Raw genomic sequence first — 20832 nt, 5'->3', positions numbered from 1 at the left:
ACAGCTAGAAAATTAATCCTAATTGTCTTCACTAAAAAACACACTGCCTGGATCTGTCACCTGTTCTCAAACACTATAAAAGAGACCATTTGTGTTCACAGCTTTTAAGAAAAAATAGAGAAATGTATTTTTTTTGCTTCATTAAACTTAAGCCTAATTTAACAATAATGTAATATTAGCATAATTAAATATACTAAAAATACTTTAAGGATGGAAAATACAGTAGTATAATCTTTTAGAGTGTAAATTAACACAAACTTTGGGATTTTACTCAAGTCTGGATGTATAGGCAAAATAATGGCTGAGTCAAAGTGGCTCTATAATATTCACCTAGCTCTTTGTTGTCTCAAAACCAGCTGTGAAATAAAAGTTATAATACTTTGTTTGTTTGTTTGTTTGTTTTCCAAATGTTAATTTGCTTGCATGCTAAAAATGCTGCTATTATCTATCTATAAGTTACCATGAGGCAGGTACTCGAGCAAGTATTTGAGATACTACAACTCTAGATTACTTCAGAAAAAGTCTTGAAAAAAAGAATAAAGAATTATGCTTTTGAGTACATTTACAAAAGTACAAGATTCTTCAATTTTGCATCTGAAAAGGAAGAGAAAAAAGCTATGGGTATTGTAAGTCATGTTAAACATTTAAATATTACTCTATTAAAATCACCCTGGTCAGGGAAAATACAGGATGTTTTTTAAACAGTTTAGTTATTAATAAAGCATTTGCATTTTTTTTTGTTTTGTTTTGTTTTTTTTTTTTTTCTAGAATATTATCATGGCAAATTTGTTTTGTATTGCCAAGATCAGCTGGGCATTTTGTTTTTATTATGCACAGTCTTTTGTCATTTTTTGTTCTGCAAGTTAATTTGACTGCTGTGCATAAGTGAAGTGAGCAATTCAGTAATTAACTTTTGTGTTTTAAAATGTATGAACTTTAATTAGATTTCATTATAAACAAACAAATGTCAACCATAATTATAAGCTCCCTGGTTTAACCACATATTATCCCTTTTCAAACAAACTTGATGTCAGACAAATTAAAATCAAGCAGCCAGCAATTTTGAGTTGAATTTTACATGATCTGCCAGTAACCTGATTACTTTAACTTCAATATCATTACAGGAAAAGTATTTCAGGAAAAATAATTACAAGAATTCCAACAGGAGACAAGCTTAATTGTATTGATTCAAAAGATGCATGTATATAGGAACCATGCTGAAGGAATAATGTTATCTTAAATCTACAGTTACTATTAAAATGATATTGTCTGGCATGAAAAAGGCAATTTGAGATTGGTGTCTGGAAAAGCAGAGATACAAAACTAACTGAAATAATTATCTTTACCCCATTATACTTTAAGCAACAAAATATCAATGTGGAACAACTTGAAGGCATGAAGGTTTGCAGGTTTATTTACTGACTGGTGTATCTATTAGTACCAGGAACAAGTGGAGCTGTCAGGACATAATGAAGGTAAATGATTAGTTAGCACAGAGACTGAGCTCTTCTTCAATGCAATAAGAGTTAATTAAAGTTTACCACCAAACATCAACCAAAGCAGGATGTTGATCAGGTTTCAGCATTAAGTGCAAACAGACAATGGTTGGCAGCAATTAGTGCAGCTATCAAATGACATGCAATGATAATTATACATTTAAAACAGCTAAAGGGCTTGTGGAGGGGAGGGAAGAATCTCATCAGCTTCTTTGACTACATACAGTCAAAGTGCAGGAAACTGGTAACAGATATTTCACTTCAATACTGTAAATCAATAGAATTAAACAACAAAAAAAAAGGTTGTTTGAGTGCATTATCTGAAAGAGGACAATTCACTGTACATGAAATGGAAGAAAACTGCAGACGACTCCTAACAAATATAAGTACGAGTTAGATGAAATAAATTACTTTGCCGCTGCCACTCATGCTGACATGCATAAACAGAGAAGTGTTTGGGGTTTAAAGGCTGCAGCGTAGTTACAAATTCCTATGCCAGACAGAAAGCTACCTGGTACCTTTGGCCCCTGTGGCCTTGTTGGTAGCAAAACGAGGCCCAGAAGGCCCGGGGGCCTGCAGCCCGTGACCACAACAAGCAGTTTCACACACTAGCGGCAAGCCTGCTGCGAGGAGGCCTGTCTTACCAGTGGCGATTACCTGCCATCTGAGCCACAGCCCGGGGCTCTTCCGCACAGCCCCTGCTCTCCACCCCTCCCATCAGCATGCTCCCAAACTTGCGCCTGAGTTTTGGGAAAGGAGAAGGAGTCAAGAGACGTACTACATGCTTTCCCCTGCGGATGAGTGCATGGTAGCATGGCAGGCATGCTGACAACCTGAGCGCAGCTGGGAGCTGGTGCTGCTCTCCAGCACGCTCTGTTTCAAAGGTCCCTGTACGCAGACATGCATGTATGCAGCTAGCATGCATGCATGCATGTCCTTGTATGCAGCTAGCAGGCCAGTGACACAACAGAGCTGAAATCAAACTTAGTTTTCATCTCAGACTGCCATTAAACGTGAAGGCAAGACAATAAACTTGCAGCAGCACCTCTAACAGCAATACTAAACAAAGGAAAAAAGCCATTCAGCTCAATGGCAGTCATCTGCTGAACACCCTCGGTGTGAGCCTGTGATGTCAAAACACCCCCAGTCCTACAGTATCAAACAGGTAATCTGTCCCTTCCACAGGCTAAGAGACAGCGTTAGCAGACAGACAGCTATCTACTGTTAAGTAGACAGTAAGTCTGTTACTTGGACAATTCCCCAGTAAACTATCCACACATTGGAGGCAGAACAACACACTCCACTTGCACTGGAGTAGTGCAAGTTCGACGTGACCTGGTCAAACACCTACACAGTTTCATACCAGCTGAATAACTCTGGTAGGTATGATCTCCACCTCACAGACATTGAGATTTTTTCACAATTTTTATGGACAACACAGGGGCAAAAGCAGCCTGCTCTTCCTAGATATTTAACAGGAAGCAATGAGAAGAGGCTTACCAAAAGACAAGTAGCAGGTTTCCAAGAAAGCTAGGCTGTGACAAATTAAAAACTGATGATGAGAGTGCCAGAGGGATTAGGCAGTAGGAGTCATTGCTGCAGGACACCATTGAGAACATGAATTTACCAAGGTTAAGAAAGAGAATGGAAATTGTCTGCCAAATGTATCCAGAGGTTTTGTAATGAATGTGAAAAACAAACAAACAAACAAAAATTGTAAGGGATATTAAACTTTGTTCTTCAGAGGTCTAAAAAAAACTGTATTTGCAATCATGGCAAGGCAGGCACATATAATAAGTTACCCCACATGTGCCTACTGTGATATTCTTCAGAAGCATGTTGTACCCACCAGTCAAAGAGAGAAGAAGCTAGCTAGAACAGAGTCCCAGTTTAGCAGTCAATATGTTCTTATGGCATGAATTATACCTTCTGAGTAAAGAAAAGTCTACAGCAGGGAGACTGCCTGTAGCTTTTATTTGAACTAAGCCATGCAAAAATATCAGCAGTGCTGGTTGGTATTTAAATAAGTTGTATTAATTTCTTCTGTCTTCTGTGTAAAATTCAGAAAACCTTCTCTTATGATTGTGAAGACCATATTTATTTTACATGCACTATTTTTTTTCTTTCTAGAAGCATATCCATGTACATATGCAAAATGCATTAATATGGGTTTTGTTATAATGTTGGCTACCGATTGTGATTTGTGTTGGAATGTGTGTGAGTTCACATTGCTAAAATTATTTTAAGAAGATGCCTTACTGCTTTGCATAGTTCCTGGGCTGCAGCCTAGAGCAGTTCTACAGATTTTTTTCCCCTAACAAACCTCATTTTCCCAACTAATTCTGTTATGCTAGGGATTTGTGCACAGAGTTGGCTAATCCCAGTATTTCCCTAGAGCTGTATCTAAGCTGTGGCCCACTCCCAGCACAAAAGTGTCTCCAAAAGCCCTTTCGCCCCCTTCAGCACTGATACACTCATTGGTCCTGACATTTTCACTTCAGCCATGACAAATGAGCTGATGGCTGTGATCAGATTGCACACGAGGACTGCTTTATCAAAGACGTATCATTAACTCTCATCACTGTCTTCCATTATGACTCTTTTGGTCAAATCTGTTGTGAAAATGCAAGTCAGTTTAAAAACATAACCTAAACATAGCAACAAACAAACTTCATTAAAAAGCAGAAAAGAAAACCAGACTCAGATGGGATCAGAAAGAGACCAGCGTTAACTAAATGTTTCTCTGGGGATTTAAGTAACTGTACTCAACCTCTGCCCCAGTGCAAACATGGCAGTTGACCGTCTTCAAAAGGTCCCTTCCCCCATTATGGACTGCTAGCACTACTTTGCCTTTTTTAGAGAAACAAAAATATAGCAACAGCAATCAAATATGCCTAAAAATGAAGTCAACTTTTTTTCTTTCCTTTTTTTTTTTCTTTCTGAACTAGTTCGTGTTTCTGCATGTCTGTTTATCAAAATACATTTTTCAAATGAATCCCCTAAAGAATATAATTTTTTTGCTTGAATCACAGCCATATAATCATACTATTTTCTGACTCACATTAAACACACTAGCATAAAATGCTGTCTGAAGCGGAAATCTCTCAGTTCACTACAAATACTGCAACCTTTCTGTCAAGTTAGAACCTAAGTTCCAGTTACACAGTTCTTGTTACATCTAGAGGGTTTACAAAGTATATATTTGTTGTAACCTCTTCTAGCAATTCATCTGAGAATACACATCTAGATGGAGTCAACTGTAACACAACAGATCTTGGGAATGGAGGTCATGCTTTGAGATAAAGTGCTATTCACTTTTGGACCATGCAAGAAGCTCTTTATTCCTGTTCTTATTGGCATCAGTTCCCCCTTACCAGAGCAAGAACAAAGCCAAGTGCTCGTGTGAGGTTTATGAATAAATCAGAGGTGAGCCACTTTAAGTGCTGCCCATGATTTCCTTGTTGACAGTGAGCACTTAAACAGGCTTCTATGACCAGCAACTCCTAGCAAACCTTAATGGCTCCTAATCTGTACCCTGCTTCATTTCAGGAAAGAAATGACCCACCCCAATTTTTCTCAAATCTTCACCTTTTGGGCAACTACTGTCCCACCTTTATAGAAATTCATGTTTGGGGACTGTCCCATGTCAGTGCCAAGTTTGCAAGTAACACACAACATAAAAATCACCATTTTCTTCCCAAAAAACAAGTGACAGCTAATAAAATATTATTACACTGTGCAGCCTAAGTAATTCCCAGACAAACCATACACAATTCAGCATTTGTTTAAATTGAATAGATTTTTAAATGAACCTAGAAAATTTCTAATATCTTTGCCTCCAATTGTTAAAATCATGTACAGATATATATATATATATATATATGCTGAGAGCAGATTCAGCCCTTCTGCACAGCCCCAACCGAAACCAGGAATGTTTATAGATCACTGCCATTTTATGTATTTAAAAAATTCAAACCGCCTCAAAAAAAATAAATAAAAAATAAAATAAAATAACTATAACGTTGAAAAATAAACTGAATTGAACCAGTAAGCTCAGGACTAGGCCAAAGAAGCCTGGTCCAGAAACATTATTGTTAACATCCGATTGTGGCAAGGAGCTAGGTGTCTCAGTACGTACATCTTTGATGCACAAAACCACTCAGAGACCTACATTGCTCAACAGTAAAGCAGCAGCCTGCTCAGAGAATAAATTTCAACGTGCAATGAAATCCTTCATTTTTAAGGTCTCCCCCGCACACCCCACCCCCTTCTGGATGTGTCACAAACTCCAGATGGCTGAATTTCCTCGGTAGTAGCTGAGCTATCGTCAGGCTCCCAGTTTTCTGCTATATTTAAATACTAACATTTTTGACTCCATTGTCTCTCGTTGCCTTTCCACCCACTCGGGAAAAAGTTGTGACCGCAGCGCTCTGCCCTGTGATTTCAGAGAGTGCTTCAGGCTGGGGATGGGGCTTGAATTGCAGTGGGTGCCTCAGCAGATGGCACTCTTCTTTGCAAGGGCCTGATCCAAGCCCGAGGGGAATCGATGAGGCGGCGCTGGACTTTGGACCAGGCCCTCGGTCACAATGGGAAACTGCAGCAGTGCTGAGGAAACTATGCATCCAGGCAGGGAAAAACCCACAGGCACGACCACGCGTGAATTAAAACAGCCCCAGCAATGCCTCTTGCTGGAGCTGAAACGCCTGTCCTAGTGCACTGGCTGATGACCCAGTGAGAAATCGGATTTTGTCTCCCTACAGCAATCAGTTAGTTGCTCCTGCTGGAAGAAGGCCCCTGAGCATATCACTGCGCTGCAGCAGCATGGCTCATGGCTGGCTGCACACAGGGTGATGCTTCCCACCCTGCAGATGGCTGCAGTGGCATGGCAAGCAACCTGATTTTTTTTTCTTTTTTTTCTTTTTTTTTTTTTTTCTCAAGCAGTTCATAAAGCTCCAAGGAATTCAGGGATTGAGGGGTGACATTTGCCATACAGCTAAATAATTTATTTTGGAGATGTTACATTTTCTTTAATTTAAAACCTCAGTGCTGTAAACAAAATCAATAACCATATTTTGATATAAATATATATATATAAAAGGATCAGATAGAAACCCACAGGAATAAATTCCCTTTTAAGAAGCTACTTTTCACTCACACCCTTATTTTCTCGAGTGGGGAAGATATAAGAAGTGCTAGGTGTTAAGTAAAGAGAAAAATTCTGATTTGAAGGTGGACAGCCATGGCTTCTCACATGAAAAAAACACCTGTGTTTGAAATGGTCATATTAACACTTGGCAAAGCCAAGATTTTTTTTTTTCCTCTCTATCTTCTCAGGAAAGTTCTGGCCTTCTGAATAATCAAAATATCCTCAATCAAAAGATCCTCCCCAACAAGGAAGGGCAAGAAATAAGTTATGTTTTTGTTTTCTTCAAAAAGATGTTATTCTGATCTATTACACTACCATGTTCTGGAACAAGTGCAGAAATAACTGGGATTACTCCAGATTTCCATCAGTGCCCCAAACATTGAAGCTCTACTAGTGACAGGTGCCTTGTCACCTCAGGTTAGGTGCGTTTCTCTACAAAGGAGCCTCAGTGTCAAAACAGGGAGGAGCAAGCCTTCCACAGCCACAGCTCCCAGGCCCTCAGCTCTGCTGTTACCCGGTGAAGGGACAGAATCAACCTCCATCAGTGTCTCTGCGAAACCTCCTTCTTACAGACCCTGTGGTGCCTCCTGTGCCAAGCATACCATCCTTGAAAATGGGAACGGTGGTGCAAAAAGAAGAAATTAAATATTTTAAAATTGATTTTATGAGATTTCAACTTGTGGCTAAAGGCCTGATTCCTTTTCTACTAATATCAAAACTGTATGTCTTGTCGGTTTTACACCCACATAACTCCTCTTATTTTGGGGGAATTATTTTTAATTTAGTAGAGGATGAATAGAAAGAATTGGGTTCTGGTTTCTTTTGGGTTTATTTGTCCTAGGCTCACATTGACATGGGCATTTTTTAAGAACTTCTTTGTTTTAGAAGCAGAATATTCGTCTAGTAACACAATTCTAGATGTATGTCCAGCGTGCGCATCACTTGTTCAGCAGACAGCATTGCAGCTTATATGGTAAATGTATGTTTTCAGAGTCACCATGGTCTATCATGTACATATAGCCTTTAGTTTGTGAACTATTGACCTGAACACCTACTTAGGAATTGGTACAGCCTATCAGATCAGCGGGAGTGTCAAAACTCTGCTAGGTTTGTCTGCAAAGAAATCCCAGTTTCTGCACATAAAAATGTTCTCAAAAGTACTAAAAGCAAATAAGCTATAATTTTGACAATTTACTTTCCAAATCTCTCTCTCTCTCTTTTTTGGAATGTAAAGCTGATTCTGAACAATGTGAAAACATAAAAGAGAATCTCAATATGGCAAGCTTTTATTTTGATCATAAAACTTTGTTAAACTATTCTTTAGAATATTTTAAGCAGAAAATATCATTCTTCAACAAGACTACCATATTTCATTCTGGTACAAACTTTTCTGGCACAGTTTGGAGCTCAGCAAAAGTTAGAGGAATAATAAAAAATCGAGGTATAAAAGTGCTGTGGAATGATTTAAAAAGGAATAGAGTAGTATGTATTAAAGGCTAAAACTGCTGCCCTTATTTATGTAAAATAAGTTTATCTCTACAAGTCTGCTGAACTCTGCTATCAATAAATTAATAATAATCCCAACAACCCAACAGAATCCACTAGATTTTTAAGCATGTATCAAAAGATTTTTAGTTTCTTCTGTCTCTGCATCTGTTCACCTAACCATTTTCTGCATTACATCTTATTCTGTAAAATCTCGAGTCTCAGTGTGCTGGGTTTCTGCCCATTCAGTAAGAATGCAGACATCACATAAGTTATTATTAACCCATGTGTTATCCAGTTCTACGGTGGCTGGAACTTTGCCAGAGACAACACATGGTGCTTGGTTAACAATATTTTAAAATATAAATGAATTTATTTTTTAAATTAACACATTTTTCTTAGGGAAATGCACAAATAAGCTGTTCCCAGAATGAAAGAATATCCCATAAGCATATTTCTTTAAAAGAAGTTATAAGGAATTTCATAGCTAGCAGTAAAAGATTTGCATGCCCCATAGAAGGTCTTAAATTTGTCTTAAAGAAGAGAATTTTCATCACTTTACTCTGACCGAGCGCTTCCTGCATTTGTGATTTTACTTCATTTATCCACTAAAAAAAATACAATTTCTTAGAGACACCTCTAACCATTTAAACATTATCAAGTCAACTTCAATGCTGAACTAACAAACATACAAATATACGTTCTACAAACTAGAAAAATCCCCCAAACATGTTATTAGTTAGTCTATCTACCAACAATTTTCCACAGTAGCTCTAAATCGGTTCTTATGTTGACCTGAAAAAAAAAAAAGCCTATTTAATATGCATACATACAAACAATTATTCACACCGCATTTGATTTACATACATACAAAAGAACCACTTCCCACTTTCAAAAGTGGCTCAACACTTATGGTATTTTAACTGCCCTAATTACTGTTGAGAGAACATAATTAGAAGCACTGATCACATTGTCAACAGCTAACCAGTTGCAGCCCTGTCTCGGGGCCTGATCCTGCTCTGGTTGAAGTCAGTGGGGGCTTGTACTGACTGCAGGAGGCTGAGGCCCTCCTCGCCACCTGAACCTACCTGAATCAAAATACTTTAAACAACTTGAGTACACGGACGCAGTCCCGCCAAGCACCCTGCTCGCTATGTGCATATATCAATTTCTATTTCAGTAAGCTTTCTTTATTTTAAAAGCCGAAACAAGAGAGTAATTTTTTCCTCAGAAAGGCTTTATATACACCACTTAAACACTTAGCACTGAGTCAGAACTCATAACTTTTTCCAAAAGAGTAATAGTTTAATAATTAAAACAGATATTGACTAAACCCTGCTTCCTCGAATACCAAACTTTATTAGATTATTATGCGTCGATGCATAATTTCCATTGGCAACTTTTAAACTGACTCTGTCCCTCCCTGCTGGCCCCCTCCTCCCTTGCTCTTTCCCCCAGGCGAAGTGCTGGGAATCCTCGATACCCAATAGTCAATATTTGGTTTGCCTGTCATGTTCCTGGAACTCTTCTCCAACCAAACCTGTGTTTATCAGCCTTTCGCCGCACTGTTCTCATACATATTACTCCACATGATGATGGAAACTCGGGGCATCTTAAAAAGTTGCTGAAATCCGAGCTCCTGCTTGTTTTCTCAAGTCTTGGACAAACATAACTTTAGGGAGAGCAGAACATAGGCATAAAGAAAGAGGAGCCTGCATTTTCATCTTCCTTTCATCTCAGTCATTCAGTCAACCATTCAGTGCCCTATTCAACAGAGCTTTTCATTATGCAAAAAAATGCTAATCCTTTTCCGATGCTTTCACACTTGTATAAACCCCCATTCCTTCGACTGAAAAGCAATTATATCAGTTTACCTTTCTGTCAAAAACAGGATTAATATTCCAATACCAGAATCTCCTTTATTTTCCTATCTTTTGCTTTAGGAAACTAGAGATTATTAGCGGAGGTATTCCTTAAAGCAAGAATACATTATTTTAAATATGATTATTTTGGGGGGGGGGGGGGGGTTGCGGGGAGGGAGAGCAAAAACTTCAGTTGCTGCGGAAACTCTTTTCAGTGACAGAATTGACCTTCCCTTTGCAGAGGCCTGAATAGAATGAGCCTCACTCTGGTCTATTAATCAGAAACAAATTATGAAAGAATGTGGCTGGACTGGTTGACACTATCCTGTCTTGGGAGACTCAGTAACAGCCTAGTAACAATGTCCTCTTCATGGGTAATGAACAGCCATGACAAATGGGGCAGAGAAACTATTTATTTGCATATGCAAATTCTCACACAAGGGAAACATGTACAAACAAGTGTCATTGTAAGGTGGATTAGGCAAACAACGCTTTCTTTTTAGGACATTCTGCAGCCCAGAACATTAGTCAGCACAATTAAACCAGTCTCCATGGAGACTAATGAAATTTCACCATGGTATGAGTTAAATTAGATAGCTAGTTATGTGTTTTCACAATCCAACTTGAAATCCATTATTGTTTCAGAACAATACAGCAATTGTGCCTGGCTGATCTTTGCCAGCTCAACAAGCTCCTAAGTTGACAATTTGCATATGTTAATATAATTAAGCACTAATTACATGAAACTTGTACATATTCACATGCACTTTCCCTGGGCGCTTCTCAGTTTGAACCTTGGCCAAGTCTTTAACCCTTTGAATGAATTTGGAGCAGCAAAGCTCTGCCTTCTGGGTACAGCCCCAAGGCAGATGCAGAAAAGCTCTTCATTTATAAACACAAAGCTTAATCTGGCTTCTCATATTTCTATCAACAAGGCTAGAAAACATTTTTGTATGTGCTGGTGTAGGAGAAGGAGGTGGGGAGGGCTGGAAGTTCTTTAGAGACCCAGCTCTGGTACCCTTTTTGCATATGAAAACATAAATATTTACCCACACAACACGCTATGAACACATGTACTGCCATTGTCACAGATTCTTCAAGAACCGAATTGTCAAAAAATTGCACTGGGCTTTGTGTCAGTGCTCTCAGAGCCACAAAAAATGGGACTGAGAAAAGGAAAAAAGAGCAAGCAGTAACTAATGAGCTTTACATAAATATATGCAGAGGCAATTAAGCAGTGTTAATTACTATGACAGCAGTTAATTGAATATAATTAGATATTTTAAGCTACTGACTAAGGCATAGTTAAGATTAATTTTATTGAGATTAATTGTAAATAAGAATAGATTAACTATGTGTTTTGACAGGCATAAAAAGTAGTTCTGCAAATTAACTAGGAGAGCAGAAACTAGCACAAAAATCATATATTATTTTAATGTCACACCTCAGAATCATCTGCTCAATAAACATGACTTTTCAAACCCAAACAGACAGGAATCTTGAAGAAAAACAAACAGCTTGCAGAGATTAAAGAGTCTTTTGTCCTTTTTCATGTGCATTTCTTTTAGCAGACTAAATTAAGCGAGTCTGGTGTACGTTTTTAGGAAGGAACATTTCACACTGAATGGAAAAAATGTTCTATCACATATGAAATTCATGCAGCTGTGCGGAACTTGGTCCAGATGGTCTAAGACTATAAAACAACACTAAATGATAGACAGTAGGGCCTTCCCAACATTATGTGATAAAGTCACAACCTCATATTTTGACCTAAATTTTCTGTCATGTACTGTTTCCTTCCAGACCAGATAGCTCCATGTTAATTTTTAACGGATCCTGAATATTCACTGGAAACCCTTAAGAAACATTGTTGATAAGCATCTGAGTAGAAATCATAAAATATTTACAAAGTGCCCCTTAGCTTCATTAAAACCATGCTGAATCCAAAGTGCAGCAAACAGTGCCCTGGCTCTCCCAACAATACTAAACTCTTCACACCACTCAGCTTAAATAGGTAAGAATGCCTGGTTTTAAATATGCCTCAAAGAAAACCCAAAACACATTCTACCAGCAGATTAATTCATGCATGCTGTTTAAGAAAATTAACAACAAGGCTGAAGAATGCTGAACAAATCACTAATAAGAAAGGAGCTTCAATTGATTTTGAAATAAATCAATAGGTGATTAACACAATATTTTTAAAGCAGCAGAATGCATATATATTACATAAACATATATATTATATTTTCAATACCTTTTTAGCTCTTAATCGAACAAGGGCTTTACAACAGTGAGCATGTCCCTATATTGACTATCAACTTCTTTGGAATGCCTTTAGTCTTTTATAACTAAAATCCAAAAACGGTCTGTGAAACAAGGCTACGACAAGCCATTCTGCAGTGAAAGATTTTAAATCATCCAGCCTCTTCTAATAGACTTGAGACTTATTGAGGTAGAAACCATAAAAAATGAAGAAGGGAAATTTAATCCCTGAAATATTGATTTGCACATTAATATCATATAGGCAGAGGGCAATTTGGCTTCATGGAAATGACACATTGTCGACCCTTGGTGAAGTCAGAGCCAATCTAACTGCTGAACATGTCTGAATCTCAAGAGTTATTAAGGGCTTCCCTTCTTGCCTTTATGACTTTTCTTCAGCCTACCAATGCAATCTTAAATGTATTATCTTTAAGAAATAATTGTAAAACCTCAGGGGTTTTCCAGTTAATGGAAGGGAGGCTAAACCACATCAGATTCTGAAATGCAACATTAAACCCTTGCAATCAACAAAACCACCTCAATTCTCATCCATCCAGTGCAGGATCTAATATTGTTATTAGAGATAATCAAATTTCATTGTGTAAATTTAGGCTCATGGTCAGAATGGAAGCAGTAAATTCTGCAATATTAAACAGTGATTTTTCTCGGCCCCCTTTCTATGTTCTTTGCTGTTGCACCATCTTCGCAAATAAACCTAAACTATTCAAAAATCTAGGAACAAAAACGTGTCCCTATTCTGAAAGATGCATACAATGCCATTTATCATCTCCACAGCTCTCCTTTAGTTTTAACTTGATCTAGCGGATAAGTTTCATTTTAGAGAATAATAAACCAGTATCACTGCATAAACCAAACAGCAGGTACTATTACTGTGACTTACACAGATGGTTTACCTGACCTTTCTTTGTTCCTTGGGTAGGTTTCACTTTTGCAGATTTACGACTTTTCCCTCTATATTTCATTGACCCTCTCTGTTCATTATCATAAAAATGAAAACTATTGAATACATGTTTATGTTGACGAAGTCCAAAAAGCCCACGACTAAAGGATAAAGAGATGCTACAATGCACTGTGTGGATCTCCAGATTGTACACTATAAATATTCAAGCACAGATAGCACGAATAACTGAATAATCCTGGTGAGCCCCAGCTCTGGAGCCAGGTGCAAGAGGTTAAAACAGCTGGCTAGCCATCTTTTATTTTGTGTGCCTTCCTACCGGCTGAAACCGCAAACCCTGAAAACTAGCAGATATTCCCTCAAGGTTGATTGTCTGATTTTTTTTTTCCATTTCCACCAGTTTAGTAGGATCCCCCAGTCGAGAAAAGAGAGAAACTCCTTAAATACAGTCAGTTGAATAGGAAGTGGAGCAATGATGATTAAGGCTCTTCCCCTCCACCCCAACCTTCAGCCCCCCGTTTATTTCCACAATCTTCTTTGTGCACCTTCCCAGCCAAATGTTTGTATTCCTTATTTCAAAGAAAAGCACTCCGGATCGTTCTGTCAGTTTTGCCAGTAAATATAAAGTAAAACAAGTGTTGATGGCACTGAGAGTGTTACATACCCAGGCTGTGTTTTTGCATTGCTCTCAATGGAAGCGATCGATGCCCATGTCACAGTCGCGTCCCAATCGCAGCCAAGTCTCTGCCTCAATCTAACCAACAACAGGCAGGGCTGCAAAGGCTTCTCACTACCTCTTCCATCCATCCACCACCAAACTAAAAATATAATGCTACATATGATCTTTTTAAACACTCCACCACCGCTCCTAAGGATCGAGCCACTGAAAATCCAGGGGAAACACAATTGAAAAAAAAAAATACACCATCAAAAAAAAAAACACCCTCACAGCAACCACCCCAAAAGCACACGAGCCCTCTCTTTCCACTCTCTTTCTCGCTGTCCTCCTGCCAACTACATAATCCTTGATTAAAAACGGAACGAGGCTAATAAAAAGAAAATTAAAAAAAAAAAAAAGAAGAGAGGAGGACGGAATGGAGCCGAGGAAATGCAACTGTCAGAAAACGGGATGGTCAGACTTCCTGAGTGAACCTGCCTGTGTCTGGCTTAATGTAAATCCACCATCTTCAGCCTGGCAAGTTGTCTTTTGGTTGGTTTTTTTTTTTTTTTGGTGGGGAGGGGGGGTGTTATGTTTGCGATCTCTGCCTTGGTACCTAAGGAGGAAGAGGAGGAGGAGGGTGTGTTATTGAATGGTGGCTAAAGCCTCCTCGGGACGGCGCTGAGGTGAAACAGGCTGAACCCGACTGATGTGCCTCCTCTCTCGGTTGGACCCAGTGCCCCAAGCAGCCGATGAGAGACCCCCGGCCGCCCGGCTCGCAGGTAACAAAAGAAATACCAACCCGCGCATTTTCTGCTGCTGCTGGGGAGGCTGGGGGTGGGGGGTGGGGGGGGGGAGAAGATGCAGGAAGGGAGGAGTGGAGGGGAACCGCCGTAAGTTGGCATCGGATGGGGGGAAAGTTTATTAGCATTTTTTTGCAGGAAATTTCACGTAAGGCAAGAGGGGGAAGCAGGGACGCGTCTGCCATTAGCCGCCGTGATGGGAAGGGATGCACTTGATTCTGGCACGAGCAGTATGACAGAGCAGGGACCGAACTGCCTTCTCGCTGTTTATGAGCTTTTTTTTTTTTTTTTTTTGGTTAGCCGTTGCTTTTTGCCTTTTTTTTTTTTTTAACACCTTAGTCTTCGGTTTAAAAAAAAATAAATAGACGCCTGTCCCGCAAAACAACCGCCCCCCCATCCCATGCCCCCCTTCAAAAATCTCAGAAAGGCTGCTCTGAATGCAGCCCCCGACCTTGCCGGCGAGGAGCCTTTCCTATGGCGCGGCACGGCACGGCTCGGCACGGCACGGCGGGGATGCCGGGGGCTCCGGCAGCGCCCGGCCGGCAGCCGCCCGTAGGCAGCAGCTGGCCGCGCATCCCCGCCGGCGGGGCCGTGCCGTGCCGTGCCGTGCTGGGCCGTGCTGGGCCGTGCCGTGCTGCCTCTCCGCTCCGTGCGGCGAAACTGACAGAGAGGCAGGGCGCGCTCCTAACGGGCTCCTCTTCCTCCTGCTGCCAGAGCCGGCGCGATCCCCCTGCGTTCACTCACTCAGCCCCGCGCTCACCCCCGCACAGCCACCCCTGCCTCTGCTCCTGAGAAACCTACCTGCCAAATAAAAGGGGGGGCTGGGGGGGGCACCCCTCACCTTCTTCCGCACACACGCACGCAGAGACAGGGTCCCCATTGCCCTGCTGGCACCCCCCGACACCCTCCCCCACAACCCCCGCCCGAAAGCGAAAGTTTGGGAGGCCGAGGGGGGTGGAGATGGGGAGGAGAGGGAAGGAGGGTGGGAGAGCGGAATGTGCCTTCAAAAAGCACCTCAAAGTTTTGGGGGGACCGGGCTGCGAAACGAGAGTGCGAGCTCTGAAGGGGCTGGCGAGCGATGACTTCTGACAGCCGTAACGTCTTCCCTAATCTGACAGTACGTCCCCCCACCCCGAGCTCTCGGAGATAAAAAAAAAAAAAAAGGCAAAATAAAAAGTGGGGGGCACCCCCCGAATCTCTGCTGCAAAGTGAGCGGGGTCCCACGCTCAATCCCAAAGTTACAGCCCGAAAAAATAAAAAAATCCCGAAACCAAAACAAACAAACAAAAAATAATACACAAACAAAACGTATCCCCCGGAATAAGAGAGAGAGGGAGAGAGAAAGAAAGAAGGGAGAGAGAAAAAGCAGCCCCTCCTCCCCAAATGAGAGCAAATACTGTACCTAAAAATGGGGAAACAGGCAGAAAAAGGGGGGAGAGAGAGAGGGGAGAGATACATGGGATCTGGGGATGTGAGTGTGTGTGTGTATGTGAGAGAGAGAGAAAGAGGCACAGAGAGAGGGAGAGAGAGAGAGCGAGAGCGAGAGCGAAATATCAAAGATTGTGCAAGATCAGCCTGGAAAGATAATCGATACTCGACCTAAATTTAACACAAACTACTCAATAAAAGTTAAAGAAAAAACTTACTTTCCATTTCCCCTCGCAGTTCCTACTGGATCTTCGCCTCTTTTTTTTTTTGTTTTGCTTTATTTACTTAACAGCTGATCACATCCAAGTAAACGAGAGAAGGTTCATTAAAAAAATAATAAAAAAAAATAATCCTCCAACTTTATTGGGTGAAAATAAAAATGATTGAGCAAGAAGTGGGGGGCATGGAGCGGTCCTTTGGGGTCCGGGAGTTGTTAAAGCATGTGCCGACCGCGGTCTCGCTGTTTGGTTGTGAAGGGGTTGGGAAAAGGAGGAAAGGAAATGAAAATCCGATATGTCTTTATTCTGCTAATTATTATCGTTTTAGCCCTGTTTAAAAAAATGGCTGATTAAGTTGAGTGCGCATGTCTTTGTGTGTCTATTCCCGATATGCACTCTGGGAATGAGAGAGAGAGAGGGAGAGAGAGGAGAGAGAGGAGAGAGAGAGAGAGAGAGAGAGAGAGGGAGCGAGAGGGAGAGGGAGAGGAGAGGGAAGAGGAGAGGGAGAGGTGTAATTAGTGAGGTGATCAACATTCTCCGGGCTGCAAATGACGCGCAGCCCCGGAGCCGGGGAAGCCGGAGCTGCCGCGGCTGCCGGGGGCTCGCCGGGGCTGCGGGAGCCACAGAGGCAGCCCGGAGAAGAAGGGGCAGCAAAAAGGAGCTCGTGGATGCAAACACGAGTCTGCAAACTTCATTAGTAACACAGACACACACGCACAGGCACACAAAGTAGATGGCTGGGGAAAATTAAAAAAAAAAAAAAAGGGGGGGGGAAGAAGATGGGGCAGACTTGCTCTTTTAACTGTTCGGGAACTTAAAAGAAACGGGTCCAAATTAATTATTCCATCAGGGAGATATTTCTTGCTGTTTGTCTTTCTGTCTGTCTTCCCCCCCCCCCTTTTAATGGAGATTTAATGAAAAATATATGTTTGCAATGGGATAATGAATGTACGATGTCCCCGTAAAAGAAAAGATAGTGTATCTAAAATAGGGAATCTTACAGATATTCCTATACAGAGATAAAGAGGAATTTATTTACAAGCACATGCGCACGCATGCACACATCCCACATTATATTTACACGTATATACATAGGCTCCACATACACACGGTCACACATAGCACAACACACTTCATTTGGTGGGCGCCATGTAATTGCTTGGAGAAATCAACGAAGTAAAACACAAAGCCTTCTAGAATATACAATGTCAACTGTAAACAGCCTTATCAAAATGAAGTAAATACCAGCCCAGGGAAAGAGTCTCTTTGCATACAATACATGTTTCATGCATATACTTGCAATCATCTTCCACTTTCTCTACAAGTATTGATATTTATTAATACTTTGTCTATTATATTTTACTAGACACCTTAGATATTTTTTGGGGAGTGGATGGGGGAGGTTATTATGATGAAAACTAGGATAAAATGTACAGATGTCATTATAAATCGGAATCTTCTACAAATATTTTCCTGTGTGGGATTTAAGAAGATTGCTTCTCATTTGAAAATCTAATTATCTTAACCTAATACTGCAGATGTGAATATGACTGACACTTTCATTAAAAGATAATTAACTAAAACTAGGAATAGACATACTTTAAAATACCCCCTACTGAAGATAAAAACATGACTATTCAAAGAGCATCTGAATACACCGCAAGAACACGTGCAGATTTTTGATAATGCCATTCCAAAAATGGGTATACCAGAAATGGTCACTAAGTCACAGTTACATGTGAGGGATATTTACAGTACCAGGGACCCTGTGCAGGTGAACCATAACCTCAGCGCTGACAAGCCTTTGAAGTTCGTGATTCCTGGGACACACGTCAAAAGATTCTCGTAGGCCTTAAACGCCAAAAACCAGCAGGAAGGTTTTATCGCAGCCTTCCATTAAAAGCATGCACCCACAACAACAACAAACCAGCAAAAACCTAGATGGCAGAAATGTGCACCTCTCCAGGCCTGAAACCTTCTATGCCAGAAGAACATTTTGCGAGTACTGGAACTAACGCTAATAGGAAAATCCCCACCTGATGATGAATTAAGGCTGCCCTTAAGGAAGCACAGGCCAGTGTCAGGGAACTGAGTTGCTAAAAGCAGATGTTTAAGGTCAGAGTGAAGGTCTTGATAGTTTGGGAGGAAAAAAAAAAAAAAAAGTCTTTGGAAAGGGGAGAAAAAAAAGACAAATAAAAAATCGCCAGCCTGAAAGTACGGCTATTCCAAAGATTGGAGCCTGCCAATAAAGCCCTACTCCAATCCAGAGAAGCCTTACTTCAAACTTCAGGAAAATCTCCAAGACTCAAACTTTAGGAAAAGTCAGGGGCACTGGACGGTTCTTGAGAGCAACTTTATTCCTTCTTCAAATCTCACCTAAGCCTTGCACCAGCTCATCAATGACAAAAAGAAAGAAACAAAACCAAACAAACTGAGCACATGTATGTAGATTTCCACAAGCACTGCTCCCTGTGAATGAAGGTAATAAGGCAACTAACAATATTCTGCATCGTTGTTTAAAGGGTGGAAAAAAATGCAAACAAAGAGTGAAAATGGAATCTCTGAAACCCGTTTACAGTTATCGGATTGAGGGGGTATGATGGAAAGGGGCTTTTAGGCTTAAATTGTAGACGAAACGGGACTCTGAGATAGAAGGATGCATTGTCCATTCAAGTGCATGCCTGAAGGATGGTAACACATTTCCTAAGACTGGAGACAATTAAATACAATGTGATGAAGAAACACCTGAGAACAATACATCTATTTCAAATTCAAGTGAAGAAACACGTATACTTAATGTCACAGAAGAATAAGGAAACGAAGATAATTTAGTTTTAAAGTCGTCCCCCCGCACCTCCCCCACCACCTCCTTTATTCCTAGTGCTTTTTTCATGGTGAAACATCAATATCATTAATGTCATTAATGTCAAAACACCAAACGTCAGAACAGTCAAGTCATTCTTTTTTGGCTGTAGATTTTTTCCCTTTCTCTCTTCTTGAAGGGGGATATAGGTTTATGGTGTTCTTGAGTTACAGCTAAAGGAACAAAGGGGGGGGGGGGGAGGACACAGGCAGGAATTGCGAGAGGAGAGTCCACATTTTTCAGGGTTTCTTCTGCCACTGTTTACTGTCCTTCCTAACATTTTAAATCTCCTCTCTCTTTCTCTCTCTCTTTTTCTCTCTCCCTAAAAATAGTAGCTATCAGGGAGGGGGGTTGGGGGGGGTGAAGCTAAAAAAAAAAAAAAAAAAAAAAGGGCACTACGGGATGTTAACAGTTTAGAAGAAACCCGGGGATCGCCACGTAGCTAGGAAAAATCGAAGAAGGTTAATTCCGGGAGGCAGCAGCAGCAGGTTTGTGGGATGTGATAAGAGCGGGAGCGCGGCGCGGGCTGGGGGAGGCAGGCGAGGAGGACCCGGGGCTGCGGCTGCGGTGCGGCTGCGGCTGCGGTGCGGTGCGGGGCGAGCCGGCGGGTGGGCTCCCAGGCGGGCGGGCTCCCAGGCGGCACGGCACGGCCCGGCCCGGCCCGGAGCAGCGCGGCTCGGCTCCCGCTCCCCTCTTCCCCTCTCTCCTCCCTCTCTCGCTCAGCTGATCGCCCCCGAAGACTTGTCGCCTTCACCTCTCAGCTCCTCTCCTCCGGTCCCGGCGGACCCCCCGCCCACCCCCCTCCGAACTTCTCCTGCAGGCACCGTTACACGTTTGGGGATTTTTTTTTTTTTTTCGAGACTCCTGTTGAAACCACAAAAGCTCTGATAGTGACGTTACGTTTCAAAGGGAGGGAGGGGGGGGGAATAATAATAATAATAATAATAATAATAATAATAATAATAATAATAATAATAATAATAATAATAATAATAATAATAATAAACAGCCTGCTCTGTCCTTCCACCACCTCCAGCCTCAGCCCCAAGGAAAACTTATTGGCCTGGGCGAGGTCTGGTGCGGGCCAAAGCCCGAGACTGACCATTCTTTAATAGACAAAGAAATCCCAGTCCAAACTGGGCTCTGCTACACCACGTCTCTCCGCCAAGCTCATTTCACTCCCTAAATCTGCGCTGCGGACACACAGGGGCACAAGGATCTGCATAATTACAGCCACAGCCGCTCCCCTTTTTAATAAACCGACATAATTCCCTAATAAACGTCCCCTTCCCCCACCTTCTCCTCTCACCAGACCCCAGCCCAAGGGAAAGGGGATCCGTGTCTTTTTACTGCGTTCCCTAAGTCTATAGATGAGCTCAGTTTGAAACGAGGTATTACAAGATTTCAGTGTTACAGACCCTTTATCTGAGCTACAGACACTTTCAGATCCCCAGCCCCCACCTCCTCTCCTTTTTGTTGTCTCTTCTCCTCCCGGGGGCTATTTGACAAAGGCAGTGTGTTAACTAACATTTTTGTTTAACTCAGCAACTTCTTTTCAAAACATACTTAAACCTGATAGCAATCTCTTGTACTTTTTTTTTCCCCCTCTCCTTCTTCCCCGAGATGAAATTGACTCTGAACCCAAAGCGTTTGGCTACTATTAATTATTTCTTCCTTTGCAGGTATCACGTA

General features: G+C 41.3%; 2 protein-coding genes across 8 annotated transcripts in view; one reads left to right on the top strand and one right to left on the bottom strand.

Moving 5' to 3' along the window:
• Nucleotides 1–19615, bottom strand: part of ZFHX4 (zinc finger homeobox 4) — a 154276-nt gene extending 134661 nt beyond the window's left edge. For 5 of the 7 annotated variants that reach the window (XM_080581617.1, XM_080581619.1, XM_080581622.1 and 2 more), the window contains exon 1: nt 16278–19615. The gene's annotated coding sequence lies outside the window, so the exon portion shown is untranslated. Of the gene's footprint in view, nt 1–13834; nt 13988–16277 lie in introns of those variants that run through there. The other 2 variants (XM_080581620.1, XM_080581618.1) reach the window with 2 other exon arrangements.
• Nucleotides 14208–20832, top strand: part of LOC308190352 (uncharacterized protein) — a 42561-nt gene continuing 35936 nt past the window's right edge. Inside the window, exon 1 of the mRNA XM_080581651.1 lies at nt 14208–14365. Within this exon, the coding sequence (XP_080437777.1) occupies nt 14265–14365 (101 nt within the window). The 5' untranslated portion in view covers nt 14208–14264. The remainder of the gene's footprint in view (nt 14366–20832) is intronic.

The sequence above is a fragment of the Anser brachyrhynchus genome, assembly GCF_964034855.1.
Source record: "Anser brachyrhynchus genome assembly, chromosome: 2".
Lineage (NCBI taxonomy): Eukaryota > Metazoa > Chordata > Aves > Anseriformes > Anatidae > Anser > Anser brachyrhynchus.
This window is presented reverse-complemented; position numbering and strand designations above follow the sequence as displayed.